This window comes from Rhinopithecus bieti, unplaced genomic scaffold (genome assembly GCF_001698545.2).
Source record: "Rhinopithecus bieti isolate Rb0 unplaced genomic scaffold, ASM169854v2 scaffold_54685, whole genome shotgun sequence".
Taxonomy (NCBI): domain Eukaryota; kingdom Metazoa; phylum Chordata; class Mammalia; order Primates; family Cercopithecidae; genus Rhinopithecus; species Rhinopithecus bieti.
This window is the reverse complement of record NW_016821510.1, coordinates 13043-30963: the sequence shown is the minus strand read 5'-3', so window position 1 is coordinate 30963 and position 17921 is coordinate 13043. Positions and strand designations below refer to the sequence as shown.

General features: G+C 35.5%; 1 protein-coding gene across 1 annotated transcript; it reads left to right on the top strand.

Moving 5' to 3' along the window:
• The first annotated feature begins 12766 nt into the window (after positions 1-12766).
• Positions 12767-14186, top strand: LOC108520840 (taste receptor type 2 member 20-like). The gene is given in 2 exon segments (XM_017860385.1): positions 12767-13124; positions 13127-14186. Coding segments are annotated over 2 exon segments (927 nt in total). The 3' UTR covers positions 13696-14186.
• The last annotated feature ends 3735 nt before the right edge of the window (positions 14187-17921 follow it).

The window sequence follows — 17921 nt, the reverse complement described above, 5'->3', positions numbered from 1 at the left end:
AAATATGGTACATCTAGTTCTAGATCCTTGAGGAATTGCCATACTGTTTTCCTCAATAAAATACTGGCAAACCGGATTCAGCAGCACATCAAAAAGCTTATCCACCATGATCAAGTGGGCTTCATCCCTGGGATGCAAGGCTGGTTCAACATTCGCAAATCAATAAACGTAATCCAGCATATAAACAGAACCAAAGACAAGAACCACATGATTGTCTCAATAGATGCAGAAAAGGCTTTTGACAAAATTCAACACCCCTTCATGCTAAAACGCTCAATAAATTCGGTATTCATGGAACGTACCTCAAAATAATAAGAGCTATTTATGACAAACCCACAGCTAATATCATACTGAATGGGCAAAACTGGAAAATTCCCTTTGAAAACTGGCACAAGACAGGGATGCCCTCTCTCACCACTCCTATTCAACATAGTGTTGGAAGTTCTGGCTAGGGCAATCAGGCAAGAGAAAGCATCTGACTTTCAAGCACTCCCACTGCAGGCTGGATGTGATGTCTCATGCCTGTAGTCCTAGTACTTTGGGAGGCCAAGGTGGGAGGATCCCTTGAGAGCCAGAGTTCCATTCACAATGTACGGAAACTTCATCTCTACAAAAAATTAAAATTTAGCTGGCGTGGTGGTGCATGCCTATAGTTCCAAATACTTGGGAAGCTGAAGCAGGAGGATTGCTCGAGCCCAGGAGTTCAAGACCAGCCTGGGAGACACGGCCAAACTCTATTTCTACCAAAAATACAAGAATTAGTCAGGTGTGGTGGTGTGTGCTTGTAGTCTGTAGTCCCAGTTACTCAGGAGGCTAAAGGCAAGAGACTCTTTGAGCTTGGAGTTGGAGGCTGCAGTGAGCCAAGTTTGTACTACTCCACTCCAGCCTGGGCCACAGAGTGAGACTGTGTCTCAAAACAACAAAAACAAACAAACAAACAAAAACGCTACAAAATCTAGGGTGCACCCATAAAATTTATTACTTGCATTTGGTACATTTAATATGTGTTTGTATCTCAGTTACTAATCCCAGTTTTTACATGTAGCTCTATGATTAAATATTAGTTTTTTTTGTTTGGAATGATATGAAATAGGATATAAATTCATTTCTTATGTATGTGATTATTCAACTTTCTCATTATCAATTGTTGAAAAAAATTATTAATTCCTATTCAGCTGCAGTGGTAGTCTTTTTGAACTCAATGACCATGAACGTCAATGTTAATTTCTAGACTCTCAGTTATGTTTTATGTTCTTTTTGTCTACTGTAATGCCAACACCACACCATCCTGATAAGTGCAGCTTTGTAATAAGCTTTGAAATCAGAAATTGTAATTCTGCAATTTTTATTTTATTTTATTTTATTTTATTTTATTTTATTTTATTTGAGACAGAGTCTCACTCTGTCACCCAGACTGGAGTGCAGTGGCAGGATCTGGCTCACTGCAAGCTCCGCCTCCCGGGTTCACATCATTCTCCTGCCTCAGCCTCCACAGTAGCTGGGACTACAGGCGCCCGCCACCACATCCAGCTAATTTTTTGTATTTTTAATAGAGACGGGGTTTCACCGTGTTAGCCAGGATGGTCTCCATCTCCTGACCTGGTGATCCACCCACATTGGCCTCCCAGGTGCAGGGATTACAGCTGTGAGCCACCCGGCCAACTTTGTTATTTTTTAAAATTTCTTTTGGTCATCTGATAACTTGGTATTTCCAGATGTATTGTCGGACTAGTTTTTCATTTTATCAAAAAAAAAAAAAAAAATGCCTGCTGGAATCTGATAGGGATTGCACTGAACATATAAATCGACTCTTCATCTATAAAAGCTCTCGTGCTGGATTTCAGTTCAGCTGGTCTTGGTTGCTTGTACAACTCTCTGATTAATTTAAAAAATATTTTTGGCCTTTTCTTTCTCTTATCGTAGTTATTGCAGAAGGATATCTTCCCTTCTTGAACTTGCTATATTCTACTCAAAAATGGAAGTTCTTGACCAACCACTGATGCTCATACCTGTAATCCCAGCGCTTTGAGAGGACACTTGAGCCCAAGAGTTCGATACTAGACTAGGTAACATAGGGAAACCCTGTATTCACAAAAAATTTAAAAATTAGCAGGCTTGGTGGTGCATGCCTGTAGTTCCAGTTACTTGGAAAGCTGAGGCAGGAGAGCAAGAGTATCACTTGTGTCCAGGAGTTCAAGACTACAGTGAGGTATGATTATGCCACTGCACTCCAGCTTGGGTGAGAGATCAAGAGTCTGTCTCAGAAAAAAAGAAAAAAAAAAAGAAAAAAAGAAATGGAAGTTTTCACTGGCATCTTCTAAATATCTAGTAATACAGGATCAAATCAGTAACTAGCCATCTTTGTTTCTTCCAGTCCCAGACAGGTAAAATGGAAAGCAGTTATACAAATGCTATACTAACTCCTCACAAAGAGAATGTTATTATCATCTGCGTTTTTACTGAGGCAGAGAGTAGTTGTAAAATGGAATCTCAGAATCATCACTATATGAAGCAGAAAAACTGGTTTCCTCTCTTGGCAGTCTGACTCCGAGATCTCTTGGAAACAATTATACTATAAAACCTAAAAAGAAATAAAATACAAGATTGGAGACCAATACTAACATCTATTCTTCTTAATAGAGTAATCAAAAGAAATTAAACAGAGAAAAATAAAAGTGAATATCCATACCGAGGGAAGTCTAGAGTCTTCAATGGAAAATACATGTTTTATTCTTTAAGTGCCCAAGGAATATTTTTTAAATTGCTGAATATTTTAATTAAACAATTCATATTTAAATATTAGCTAGACTCGAGAGAATAACTTATTCAAAAGCTTAAGCATTCAAAAGCTTAAGTGTGAGAGAATAACTTATTTAAAAGTTTAAGCAACTGACTGAAAAGGGTGAATGGGAAAATAGGGCTATTTCAACCTGGATGACTTGCCTGAAATTGATTTTCCATTTTGGAAATTACAGGACAATAATTCCTCCCATCCATGAGGGGCATGTATGCATGTGTGTGTTTGTGTTAATGAGCTTGTTAACAATAGACTTATACAAACATATTAGCAGCAAGCAGATTTTAAAGGGTATTGGTCTTTTTGCACTTCCCAAGAAAACCTTGGATTCTTTTGACAAGAAAACTTTGGATTCTGTTTACATAAATCTGACCTTTAAAAAAATAAATCTACAGTCGTCATGATTCTAGTTACAACAAAACTCCTTTTAACAGTTTAGATATCCAATGTAGGGTCTATGTGTTGGTTTTTAAAATTTCCCTAACAACTGACATTGCCGAACACAAATTATGGAGAGGTTAAACAAGGAAAAATACTGCAAAACAATGAAACAGAATATGTGTTTATTTGCATGCTAGTAAGTGATAACTCATTTTTCACTTCAACATCAGTATGAAAAATTTTATCTTATAGCCTGGACATAGTGTTTGAGTATAAGTTAATTTGAGCTGTTTTAGACATTATCAAGTCTTCCACAAAGATAGCATTGAATTCGTTCATTAGCATGCCCTGGTGCTTTTCTGTTTGACATTGGTCAGAGAATTTAAAAAGAACAAGAGTGTTACTGCACATTCAGAAATCAGGTGTACATAGAATTTAAGGTAAGAACCTTAAAGGGAATCTTGTCCAGTGAAATTAGGCCTGCCTTAAAAAGAATTCAGACATGGTATGTTTACTACCAATCATGCTTTCCATACTGGTAATGGAATTTGTGTTTTCCCATGGACTACTATAATTAAACTTACAGACTATTTTTATATTTTAATATTTTTTCTTTGTTTCCTTTTAGGAGTTGTTAAACAATCCTGAAACTTCCACTACAATATACCATTAACTAATCATATTTTCTCAAAGTCATTTGACATAATGATTGATTAAAGGAAATATCTCCAGTATAATTACACTTGCTCATAACAAAAGGAATTTGAAACTTCAAGAAAGAAATTAGAAAACTAATAATGAAATATGAACAAATAAATATATGAAATATATAATCAATCCCTAATAAATGTGCATGAAATTATAGTCATAGAATTGAAAGAGTGATATAATTTTCAACTGAAGATACATTCTGAATTATAATAGAAAAGGTTTGTAAAATGTTAAGTTTAATAATATTTTATTTTATTTATTTTTGAGACACAGTCTCACTTTGTGGTCAGGTTGGAGTGCAGTGGTGTCATCTCGGCTCACTGCAACCTCCGCCTCTGGGTTCACTCGATTCTCCTGCCTCAGCCTCCTGAATAGCTGGGATAACAGGTGTGCGTCACCACACCTGGCTAATTTTTGTATTTTTAGTAGAGATGGGGTTTCACCATGTTGGCCAGGCTGGCCTCGAACTCCTTACCTAAGGTTATCCACCCGCCTTGGCTTCCCAAAGTGCTGGGACTACAGGCTTGAGCCACCGTGCCCAGCCAAGTTTAATTATATTTTATATAAATATGAAAGTGCAAAAATTATTCAACTAATTTTGGAAAGTATATGAAGCAGTGGGAATTTTCATACACTGCTCTTAGGATTATAAATCAGTGCAATTACTTTGAGTGTGACATTATTTGAATAAGATGAAGGATCACATCCTCAGACCCAGGATTTGCACTCATATCAGAATACATATATGTTGTGGGAAGTCAGAGACCCCGAACAGAGGGACCGGCTGAAGCCACGGCAGAAGAACATAAATTGTGAAGATTTCATGGACATTTATTAGTTCCCCAAATTAATACTTTTGTAACTTCTTACACCTGTCTTTACTGCAATCTCTGAACATAAATTGTGAAGATTTCATGGACACTTATCACTTTCCCAGTCAATACCCTGTGGTTTCCTATGCCTGTCTTTACTTTAATCCCTTCATCCTGTCATCTTCGTAAGCTGAGGAGGATGAACGTCACCTCAGGACCCTGTGATGATTGCGTTAACTGCACAAATTGTTTGTAGAGCATGTGTGTTTGAACAATATGAAATCTGGGTACCTTGAAAAAAGAACAGGATAACAGCGATGTTCAGGGAACAAGGGAGTAACCTTAAACTGACTGCCAGTGAGCAGGATGGGACAGAGCCATATTTCTCTTCTTTCAAAAGCAAATGGGAGAAATATCGCTGAATTCTTTTTCTCAGCAAGGAACATCCCTGAGAAAGAGAATGCACCCTGAGGGTAGGTCTATAGATGGCCCCCTTAAGGCCATACTAGTTCAACCATTGTGGAAGACAGTGTGGCGATTCCTCAAGGATCTAGAACTAGAAATACCATTTGACCCAGTCATCCCATCACTGGGTATATACCCAAAGGATTATATATCATGCTGCTATATAGACACATGCACACGTGTGTTTATTGCAGCACTATTCACAATTGCAAAGACTTGGAACCAACCCAAATATCCAGCAATGATAGGCTGGATTAAGAAAATGTGGCACATATACACCATGGAATACTATGCAGCTATAAAAAAAAAAAAAAGGATGAGTTCATGTCCTTTGTAGGGACATGGATGCAGCTGGAAAACCATCATTCTCAGCAAGCTATCGTAAGAACAGAAAACCAAACACCGCATGTTCCACTCATAGGTGGAAATTGAACAATGAGATCACTTGGACACAGGAGGGGAACGTTCCACACACTGGGCCTGTTATGGGGTAGGGGATGGGGGAGGGATAGCATTAGGAGATACTACCTAATGCTGAAATCTACGAGTTAACGGTGCAGCACACCAACATGGCACATCCATACCATATGTAACAAACCTGCACATTGTGCACATGTACCCTAGAATATAAAGCATATAAAAAATAAACAAAATGTGAAAAAAAAACCTCATAGTCACTGTAATTGTCATTCCAATTCTGCATTGCGCACCATTTATAGTTACATATTTACTACATACCCTGTTTTACTTACCATTGATTAAAATCCACATCCACGATGATGAGCCCTGTTAATCCTGAACTTTGCATACTCCCTGACTATATGCTACAAAACCACTGAAAGAAATCATGTCATTTTATTAAATCAAAAATACAGATTAACTAGAAAAAAAAAGGGGAAACTGAATAAATTTGATTTACATGGAGAGCAAACTATACAGCGATAGTTAGTAATTATTAACATGAAAAACATTCAAGTATAATCACATTTATATGAAATTTGCAAGAATATTTTATAGTTTTGGCAAATAAATTCTGATAATTGCTACAAAAAGAAATTATAAATTCTGGATAATTGCTTTACAAAAGAAATATAAATTTGATAATCGCTTACAAAAGAATTTTAAATTCTGATAACTGCTTACAAAAGAAATTATAATATTCTGATAATTGGTTTTACAAGAAATTATAATTTCTGATAATTGCTTATAAAACGAATTACAAATTCTTATAATTCCTTATAAGACAATTATGAATTCTTACACCTCCTTATAAAAGAAATTTTAGATTCTTATAACTCTTTATAAAAGAAATTATAACTTTTATAAAACAAATTATAAATTGTTTTAAGTTCTTATAATTCTTATAATTTGAAATAAATTCTTATTATTTATTGCATTGGTGGCAAAACTAAAGTGAAACATTTAAGTGATTATCATAACTGGGGTACTTGGGAGGGAGGAAACAACAAGGAAATTATATCAACAAGAAAGCATATATGGGGAATGTCAGATTGCTGGCAAATTCTATTTTTTGACGAAGGTGTGGAATATGAGTGTTAATGTTACATTCTTTTTTCCTCTTACTGTACATTTAGATTCTATTGCTTTCCCTACATATGTTAGGTTCCAGAATAATGAAAATATTTTAAAATCAGAAATGTTAAATAAATTAATGAATATAAAATTAGGCTGAAACTAATATATTCCTACATGTGCCATTGTAATTAGAGTTTTGCTGAATAAAGAAGAATACAGCTTTATAGTAGTAAGAAATAAGGCTAAAATTTTATACTTTTTAAAAATTAATTTCAAAAGAAAATATAAGCAGTAAGTGTACATCCACATTCTTAATGGTAATCTTAATCGGAAACATCAGATTTTGAACGACTATATTGCAATAGACTTTTTTCTTGTTTCCAATTTAATTATTCATGATACGCATTTCAGATTGGCAACAATTAGGGAATTTTTCATAAAGTACAAATATTGAAGTATGTAGCACTATAGATATTAAGTATATAGGACAATTTTTGCTACATTTATCCCTAAATGAAATAATTATGCTCATATTGTTACCATTCAAAGATCACAATACTATGCATGTGCATGGCATATGTGTTGGGGAAAATATTTTGTTTCTATAAATTTTTTGATTCTGTATTAGAGAAGAAACCCTAGAAAGATAATTGTTAAGCTATAAAACATATTTAGCGTAATCTTTGAGTGTGCTTGTGTATATGTAGTGTTACTTCGACTGCTATAATCAAATAACCCAGATTTAGTGACAGTAGCTGAGATTGTAAATAAGCAGTTGAGAGAATTTTGCCTACTAATGATACTATTAAAAGATAAGATACAGTTTATATGCTCTATAGTTGTAGAGAGGATTTGTGTAAGTTCATGTGAAAGTGCAGTGATAATTAAACAGCCCAAAGGAGAAGAATCTTTGTTGTAGGGCAGTTTTGTCATGATTTTCAGTATGTGGTAAATGAAAAAAAACAGCCAGTAAATCAGTGGAAATTCATTTTTTTTTACTTATTCTTTTTTTTGTGGGGGGGGGGGAATTTTCATTACCATTTTATTTTTTTATTTTTTTTTATTATACTTTAAGTTCTAGGGTACATGTGCATAACGTGCAGGTTTGTTACATATGTATATTTGTGCCATGTTGGTGTGCTGCACCCATCAACTCGTCAGCACCCATCAATTCATCATTTATATCATGTATAACTCCCCAATGCAATCCCTCCCCCCTCCCCCCTCCCCATTACTGTCTGAGGATGTTTGTCTGTGCCTGATGCTGAGAATAATGTAAGAAAAAAGTTCATGAGTCCATCACCCTGAAATGTAGCAGTTAGAAAACATGATTGAAGTCATATTTATAGAAGAGTATGGCCCCTTTTGGCTGACATTATCATCATTGTCAATCATCATCTACATCTATCTCTTTAAATGATTTATTTTTGAAATATTTTCATACGTAATTTGGATAATGTCTAATAAATTTTAAAATATTATCATTGTGGGAAAGTTACATTAGTAAACAGAAAATTTCAGGTTGAGCCAAATACATTTAGATTTAGAAATTAAGTATAGTGTTAGTTTAAAATACATTGCTTAAGCAATCATTATAGATAAACTTAAATCTGTAGGAACATTATAAGAAAGATTTTAGTTGTGTTAAATAAATTCATTCATTAAAAGATAAATAAAAAGCCATTTCATGATCCAAGCTCTTATTTCTAAGTGAAGATTTTATTTTATTTAATTTTTTAACCTTTCTACATTTACTGAACAAAGATTAATAGCCATAAATTGAATGTTTAGTTTGCAAAGTTTATTTCTGGAAATTTGATATGTGTACTTCTACTCCTTTTTACATCTTTTTTTTTTTTTTTTTTTTTGAGCGGTAGTCATGAGGCGGAGTCTCGCTGTGTAGCCCAGGCTGGAGTGCAGTGGCGCGATCTCAGCTCACTGCAAGCTCCGCCTCCCGAGTTCATGCCATTCTCCCGCCTCAGCCTCCAAGTAGCTGGGATTACAGGCGTCCGCCACCACGCTCGGCTAATTTTTTGTGTTTTTAGTAGAGACGGGGTTTCACCGCGTTAGCCAGGATGGTCTCGATCTCCTGACCTCGTGATCCGCCCGCCTCGGCCTCCCAAAGTGCTGGGATTACATACTTGAGCCACCGCGCCCGGCCCCTTTTTACATCTTACATGAATATTTAAATAATTGATATATAACACTCCCTGATGCCAGGTAAAGCAAATACTAATCTCAGTTCAGAAACTCACATGTACAACAAATTTAACTTCCTGGATATTTTAAAAACTCAGCTTAATTTCCCTAGGGGCTCCATAAACCTGATGGCAGAAATTAAATCTTAGGCAACTCTGGGTTCTCCCACAAGCACACTTTGCTTCAGAGTTGTGCTGAAGTTTTGAGAAGGTTGGGAGGAGGCAAGGAGGTATCCAGTCCTTGGTGCATCTATCCCCTGGCATTCTCCCATCCTGCCCCCGGTTGTCAGCCCACACAGGTTGCTGGCACATCTAAAGTGAGAATTTTAGGACTAAATAAATCAAATAGAAGTAAGCCCTCACATCTTCTATATCTCACCTGATAATGAAGAAGTTTGAAGGCACAGACACAGAGCTCTACTTCTGCTAATAAAAAAAGAGTAAATTTTAATTTGTAAAATAGAATGATGTATCTAGGGTTGAGGTGCTATAATTTATTTATTGGAATGGCATTTTGAAATCCAGCACAGCTAATTGAATTTCCCTGTGGGGAGAGTTTGTGGTGAAGACTCATCAACAGACAAGCTACTCACATCACATCAATTTCCAGGTTCTTCCAACTTGTGGGAGAATGTGTAGACTACGCTTTTATTCCATTTTGTGACCAAAGTCTTGGGAAAAGAAGAAAATTGTTACCATTTTCATATCAAGCATACAAAAAACAAACAAACAAAACCAACCAACCAAAGAATCCCATTTTTAAAAATAACTTGGTTGTAAGAGTACTTTGTTCTGTTTCTCCATAGATAATGATTTATAGAAGGAGAACAAAAGATTATTTCTGCTACTAAAATGATAAGAGCAAAAAATAAATAGTCAGTATTGAGAATCCAATAAACGAAGAGTTAACAACCAGTTAGACATAGGAGAAGAGAGAATTAGTGAACTGGAAGACAACTACAAAGAATGAAGCCTAAAGAGACCACAAGACAGAGAATGCAAAACTAAGAGGATAAGAGGCATTGATGCTACAATCAGAGGATCTAACATACTTCTGGATTTCTGGAAGATTAAAAGGGAGAAAATAGGGTAGAAGCAATGTTGTGGAGATTTTCCCAAAAGTGATAAAATATATTAATCCATATATTTTTAGTAACCATCAAAGGTCAGACAGGATAACTAAAAAAAATTAACATAAAATGACACAGGACATCAAAGACCAATAGAAAATCTGAAAAGTGCCCAGAGGAAAAGATAGATTATTTTAAAAGGAACAACTTTCTAAATGAAAACTGATTTTCCACAGAAAAATGGAAGGTAGAATTCAATGGAATCATGCCTTCAGTGTGTTTCAAAAGAATAGAGGACCTGCATACACAGAAATCCAAATGATATTTTTCAGATAAAATAAAAAACATTGAAAATACAAGATTAAACTTGCAAGAAGGAATACAAATTAACAGAAATAATAAATATGTGCATAATTCTAAATGAATGTTGACTGAATAAAATAATGTCTTGTTGAGTTAAATATATAATTGATAAGATATATGCAAATAGCAACAAAGAGACTGAAGGTAAAGGTGACAGGAACAAATTTAGTTAAATTATTGTTTGCACTTTTCTATGTCTGTGAGGAGAATTTGAACACCACATTTAATGACCCTGTAATAGGAATTGCTTCAAATGATATGTGAAATAATACTCATAGTAGGGTTACTCACAGTAGCTCAAAAATACACTGCCCAAAATATATATTAACTAAGGATGATTGAATGATATAAATGATTACAGTAAATCCATACAGTGGAACAATATAGAGAGGTGAAAAGAAATGAATCACATGTACATGCAACTATGTAACTAAATTTCAGAAACATGATGTCCAGTGCAAGAAGCCATGAACAAGAAGAACACACAGGACGGCACCTATACACAGTTCAAAGCAGGACAGACCAACCTGTGGAGTTTAGGGCTGCAAACCTAGTTGGTAAACCATAAAGAAATTCAAGGAAATGATCAGCATAGATTATGAATATTGCTTGTCTCAGGAGATGTGAATAAAGGTTTAGGCACTTGGAAAGTGGCCTGGAAGTGGACCTAGTCTATTTGCAGTGTTCCATGTCTTACCCTGCGTAATGGTTACATGACTGTTTATGATACATTGCTCTTTCCTATTTTTGTTTTGGCCCATTTCTAAGTGTGCATTATAATTTTATTTTTAAAATTACAAATTAGGAGAAATGTCACATGAAAATTATTAGTTGCTCTGCTCATTTTATACTTAGGGGAAAAATCCACCATTTATGTACATTCTTATACAAATCAAGAGAGCTAAAGTGAATTCTTATTTTAGTTGTGAAATGGAGAAATTTGAGATGCTATTACCTAAAACCTCCAGATCTTTCCCAACATTTCCTTCTAGTTTTAGACATTCACTTCATGTTACAAAAACTTTGATATTTCCAACCTATTTTTCCTTTGGCTCCTGAATTTCTGACACAACAAGGGTTCACATATTTCTTACACTCTTGTTTTATCAGAGTGTCTATATCACTTAGCTTTTTCTGCAAAAGAAACTTCTCCAAAACCACATTAGATATTTATATCTCACATGCTTTTGGATTTTGTTTTCTTAAGCTGGGGTTTGGTGGATGGCGCTGGTGATTTGAGATGTTTCAAGCTTTGCCTCTTGGATCTAGTTAAAGTTTGGCCGATTTAAGACTGGGTCAGGCAGGGGCAATGTGACTCCATGAGTTACTCATTCTCATTCTGGAAACGGTATGTTAGTGTGGACATGTTCTCATGATAAATGGAAAAGAACAAGAAAGCCTAATATGGAACCATTTCAAATTTCGATGTAAAGCGTAGTAATTTTCTGTTTATCAAAGCAAATTACATGATCAAACTCAGAGCCCTAGTGCAAGGTTTTCACTATACCTATGATGGGAGGATACTGCAAAATTATGTGACAAAGATCTGGTACTCAGGAATATTTACAAGCTTTCAAGTAGCATTACCAAAAGCCTAAGCATGAGAGACACGTTTCATGAATATTATTCATTGGCTGAAAATCCGGCATGGGAAAAATAGGACTAATTCCACCAGGATGAGCTCCTGAAACTCATTTTCCATTTCATAAGTTATTAGAAAACAATTCCTTTCATCCTTGAAGGGTAAAAGTGTGTGTGTGTCTATGTGTGTGTGTTTATGAGTTTGTTAATAGTGATGCCATACAAAAGTATTGGTTTACAGCAACCACAGTATAAGGAGTATTGGCTTTCCTGTGGTTCCCAATAAAATATTGGGTGATTTTGATAAAAAGTTAAGGTTCTGTGTATTTAAATCTGGCATTAAAAAATAAATCTTTAGTGATTATGATCCTACATATGACCAGGCTCTTTTAACAATCTAAATACTTGCTGTGTCATCTATGTACTGGGTATTAAAATTTCCCTAACAACTGAAGGGCTGAACACAAATTATGGAAATGTGAAACAAGGAAAAAATTGCAAAGCAATGAAAGAAGATATGTCTTTATTTGAATGCTAGCAAATGAGAATTCAGCTTTCCCTTCAACATCAGTCAGAAAAATTTCAGCCTATAGCAAGAACAGAGACTGTATGAATAATAATTAATTTGAGCTGTTTTGGGACTGACAATATTTTCCATAAAGGCAGCACTGAACTCATTCATTAGTTTAAGCTGGTGCTTTCCTGTTGACATTGTTCACAGAATTTAAAAGTATAAACGATGTCATTGAACAGTCAGGAATCAAGTGCATATTTAATCTAAAGTCTGAATATTAGAGGAGTCACAACCAGTGACATTAGGCCTGAACTTTTTACTTGCTTTTTTGTTTAGACATGATGAGTTTTCTACACATTGTTTTTTCCATTCTAGTAGTGGTTGCATTGCTTCTTGGAAATTTTGCCAATGGCTTTATAGCACTGATAAATTTCATTGCCTGGGTCAAGAGACAAAAGATCTCCTCAGCTGATCAAATTATTGCTGCTCTGGCAGTCTCCAGAGCTGGTTTGCTCTGGGTAATAGTCTTACACTGGTATTCAACTGTGTTGAATCCAACTTCATCTAGTTTAAAAGTAACAATTTTTATTTCTAATGCCTGGGCAGTCACCAACCATTTCAGCAACTGGCTTGCTACTAGCCTCAGCATATTTTATTTGCTCAAGATCGTCAATTTCTCCAGACTTATTTTTCATCACTTAAAAGGAAGGCTAAGAGTGTAGTTCTGGTGATAGTGTTGGGGGCTTCGTTATTTTTGGTTTGTGATCTTGTGATGGAAAACATGTATATAAATGTGTGGACAAAAGAATATGAAAGAAACATAACTTGGAAGATCAAATTGAGGAATGCAACGTACCTTTCTAACTTGATTGCAGTCACGGTAGCAAACTTGATACCATTCACTCTGACCCTGATATCTTTTCTGCTGTTAATCTGCTCTCTGTGTAAACATCTGAAGAAGATGAAGCGCTATGGCAAAGGATCTCAAGATCCTAGCACCAAAATCCACCTAAAAGCTCTGCAAACTGTGACCTCCTTCCTCATATTATTTGCCGTTTACTTTCTATGTGTAATCATATCGCTTTGGAATTACAAGAAGCAACAGAAAGAACTTGTCTTAATCCTTTGCCAAGCTGTTGGAATCATATATCCAACATTCCACTCATTCATTCTGATTTGGGGGAACAAGAAGCTAAAGCAGAGCTTTCTTTCAATTTTGTGGCAGGTGAATTGCTGGGCCAAAGGACAGAACCTGTCAACTCCATAGATTCACCAGAGGCTCATTGTGTGTTTTCTAGCAGAAAACAAATTGATGGTGTCCAGAACATTTTATATTTCCTACAAGTTTTTGCATAGTCTATGTATTTGAGTAATTTACAAAAGTAGAATTAGAAAATTCTTTTACCTAAGTTTATTATATAAAAGTATATATATATATGCGTGTGTATGTCTGAATGTATATGAAAACTTAACATTTACCATAACATACCTTTAATCAATTTTTCATATAAACTGTTCAGTTATACAAAAGTAGGATAAGAAATTTGTCAGAATTATGAACCCATGTGTGTTTCACACATATATTTTATTGTATGATATTTCATTTGAGGAATTTATGATCTCTATTTATAATTAAGAACTGACACCTTATATCAGAAAATTATTGCTGTTGTTCATTGTAATTTGTATTATGTATACGTACCATAGTGTATTTAACTGTTTAACTATCATTGTTTGAGCCTGTAATTTTTTGGATGGTAAGGAAATTTAATTCTAAATCAATGATGAGAATGTGTCTTTCGGGTAGGTTTTTTTTTTTTTTTTTTTCTTTCTTTTTTTCTTTTTTGAGATGGAGTCTTGCTCTGTTGTCCAGGCTGGAATGTAGTGACACAATCTTGGCTCACTGCAACGTTCACCTCCTGGGTTCAAGTGATTCTCATGCCTCAGCCTCCTGAGTGACTGGGACTCCAGGCATGTGCCACCATGCATGGCTAATTTTTTTTTTTTTAATAGTAGAGATGGGGTTTCATCATGTTGGAGAGGCTGGTCTCGAACTCTTGACCTCAAGTGATCCACTGCCTCAGCCTCCCAAAGTGCTGGGATCATAGGCGTTCATGATGAATTCTTATTTTATGTTTAGTATAAAGCAAATACAATTATTGTTAGATAACAATGCACAAAATAAAATTCAAGGGTGAAAAATATATCTAGTGTACATTTTTTATGTATATCAAAAGCAATACTGAAGAATATTAGATTTAATATAGTATGTTAATAGCTTACAAAAAATCATTTCTATAAAAAAGACAAAGAAACATGATCATGAGCTCTTTTCAGTGCTGTTATAAGTTTCCATATGCAATTAGAAAAGTCATCTCTTCCAGTTTTGAATTAAACAAAACTTTTTTGAAGTTGAGATCTGATGTTATATATTTTAGGTTTTGTCTAAGCCACCTCTGAGCTCCTGAATTGCCAATTCCCTCCTTTATCTTCCATCCTTAAAATTCCTCAAAAGCTCAAATTTTCCTTACTTTAAAAGAAGCTCAATCTAAAGAGGGTATAGAAACTATGGCATCTATGAAATCTATATATTGATGATAGGAAATGCCTTAAAGATATGTTTTATTATAATCTTGGTGTAAATGATGAAATGAGAGAAAGTGTATTGACATATTCACTAATAGCAAGTTCTATTATAAGAAGAAAATGTATAACCTAGTTCAACAGCTAAATTCTGTGTGACTATTAATTTCTGGTGTTATGCAATTTTAACAATATTATCTAAATCTTAAGATAAATCATCTCCACATCTGATTTGTTTGTTTATCATATATCTTCCCTGGTACAATGTAAGTACCATAAAAGTGGAGATCATATAGCTCTTGCTTACTGTAGACATAAAGACAGCACACAGAATAGTTATTCAAAAATGATACTTTGATGAACAAATTAATTGGTGAATGAACGAATACATGAACTATATTGGAGTGGTAAACCAATGAAAATGTAACACATCACAAAATCTACAGTTGCATGAATATTTCTGTTCTGGTTTCAGATTGAAGTTATAGGATTATCCAAGAAGAAGAATTTCTCAGAGCAAAAGTTTGGCTATTCCCCAATTCTAGGGGAAATATCACTATAATATAGCATTGATGCAGCTATATCGGATGTGTGACACAAAGACAAAGTGGAAAATAAAATCAGATGGCATTTATTACAATACTTTTTACTAAGCATATAAAAGAGTTTTGTATATGTGCACATATCTTTTCTATTGCGAACTATACATTTGTATTGTGGTATTTCTAGCTGGTTATTACATAAACAAAAATGACATTTCATTTAAAATATTTAGTTGCCAACTATCTTACTAAAATATATTTTTTAGATAGTATTTTTAATATCCTTTCTAAATGATCGCTTTAATCACCGTATTATAAACTCATAGAAAAATAAATGAATAATAATTAAAACACTGAATGAATATCTTAGTCTCAAGGGTCTAGAACTAGAGCAGATGTCTGATATTAAAGTAATGACAATTATTTGGAAGGAGGTCCATGGCAGCAAAGGCTGGGACATATGGAAATTGAGGCAAGAGAAGATGTGAAACTATGTGTTGTGATGTGTGATATGACTCTGCTGACGACCACTTCACAATGAGGTGAGAGAGACAGCATGGTGGTCATCAGATGCGTGCACTTGGCTCCCAGGACTTTTTCAGAAGGGCTGCGAGAGGAAAACACATCCAGCATTAGTCCATGGAAGCAACAGAGGAGGGAGAATATATCTACTCAGCTGTCTTCTGTCTTCTATTTCCCACTGGCCAGGGTTTCCCTGAGGCAGAATTACCATCTCTGCTCTTCCGCTTTCCATCATCCAGTCCCTTGGTGGAGGTAATGAAAGTCAGACCTCATGCCCACAATGTGGTGATCCATTCAAGTCCCAAATGGAAGGGTGACGTGGGTCAGGCAAGGTGCTGACCAGGGGAATGGGAGACAGTCAAGTGAATCTGAGGAAGCACATGTTTGCGCCCAGTGCTGTCCACTCCTTGTGCCACTCAGATGTGGTCATACCCTCCAATCATGGCTGACTTTATGAGCATATAATTTCCACTGTTGCAACAGGTCTTGTGCTTAGAGATGTGCATGCTTAGAAGGGTTTTATACTTGGGTTAATTTTCTGCACTCGCTGTTTTGTTTTTGAGACAGAGGGCACTCCTCTGTTGAAGAGGGAATAGTTTTGCACTAATTCCCTAGGAGTTTGCTCTCCCCTCTCCTGTGAGCTTGTGAGAAGCATGCACAAAGTCCTATAATGCTCACTATGCATGCCTCCAGCAGGTCTGAATTCTGCTGGATTGTCTGTCACAATGAGCACAGCAGCTTGGACTAAAGCCTACATTTGCTAGAGTCATTTTTTGTTCTAGTTCTACTTAAGACCAGTAGCCTTTGGAAACTTCATTAGTGAATCAGAGCAATATCCGCAAATGTAGAATATATTGGCTCCCAAATCCCAGGAGGCTCAAAAAATATTGTGTCTCATTTTTAGTGACAGGAAATAGATGCATACGGAGCAACATGCTGTTTACTTTAAAAGGGGTATTTCAGCATGTGGACTAGGAGCACTGGACCCCTAAAATCATCATCTATGTTTTAGGTCACTGAATCTTCTTGTTCATCTTTCTTCTTCTGGTATTTTACTTCTGTTCAATGTTATGGTATTTTACTATATTTGAGAAACTCACCATCTCCTGCTTTTGGGTTACAATTAATGCAATATTATTAATATACTGAGTTAGCATGATGTTTTGTAAAATGCCAATTAAACTGAAAACAGCAGTAACATAGCCCTGACATAAAATGGTGAAGCAGTGCTTTTGTTCTTACCACACCAAAGCAAATCATTTTGATTTCCTCTCCCAATGGATGTAGATTCAAAAGCATTCACCAAATCAAAAGCCTCATACAAAGAGACAGAAACCATGTTTTCTCAGTGAAGATGCCACATCCTAGAGAGCATCTGCAAGTGTGATTTAAGTTTATGCTGATGTGCATTCATCCTGTAATCCATCTGGTTTTGGCAGAGGCCAGACAGGTTAACTGAATAGGGATCAAAAATGGACAACCACCTCCTGGAATTTTGAGTTTTTTGTCATGTCGGTGACCAATTCTGTTCCTTGGACTATGCGGTTATTATGTTTTACTCATTTTCTTGCCAGAAGAGGAGACTTTCAGAGAACTCTTTTTGGTTCTACTTACAATAATGTCCCTTAATATACAGGTCTGGAAGCAATGTGAGAGTTCTGCTAGCTGTTGAAACTGTTAATTTCATTTAACATTCTGGAAGAGATAATAAATATGAACCCATTAGATCCACCTTAGGTTGAACATGAGCCAAAGCTTTATGCAGCATCTGACTTTCAAAAACTCATACCCCAGGGCTGGTGAGGTGGCTCACACCTGTAATCCAAACAATTTGGGAGGCTGAGTT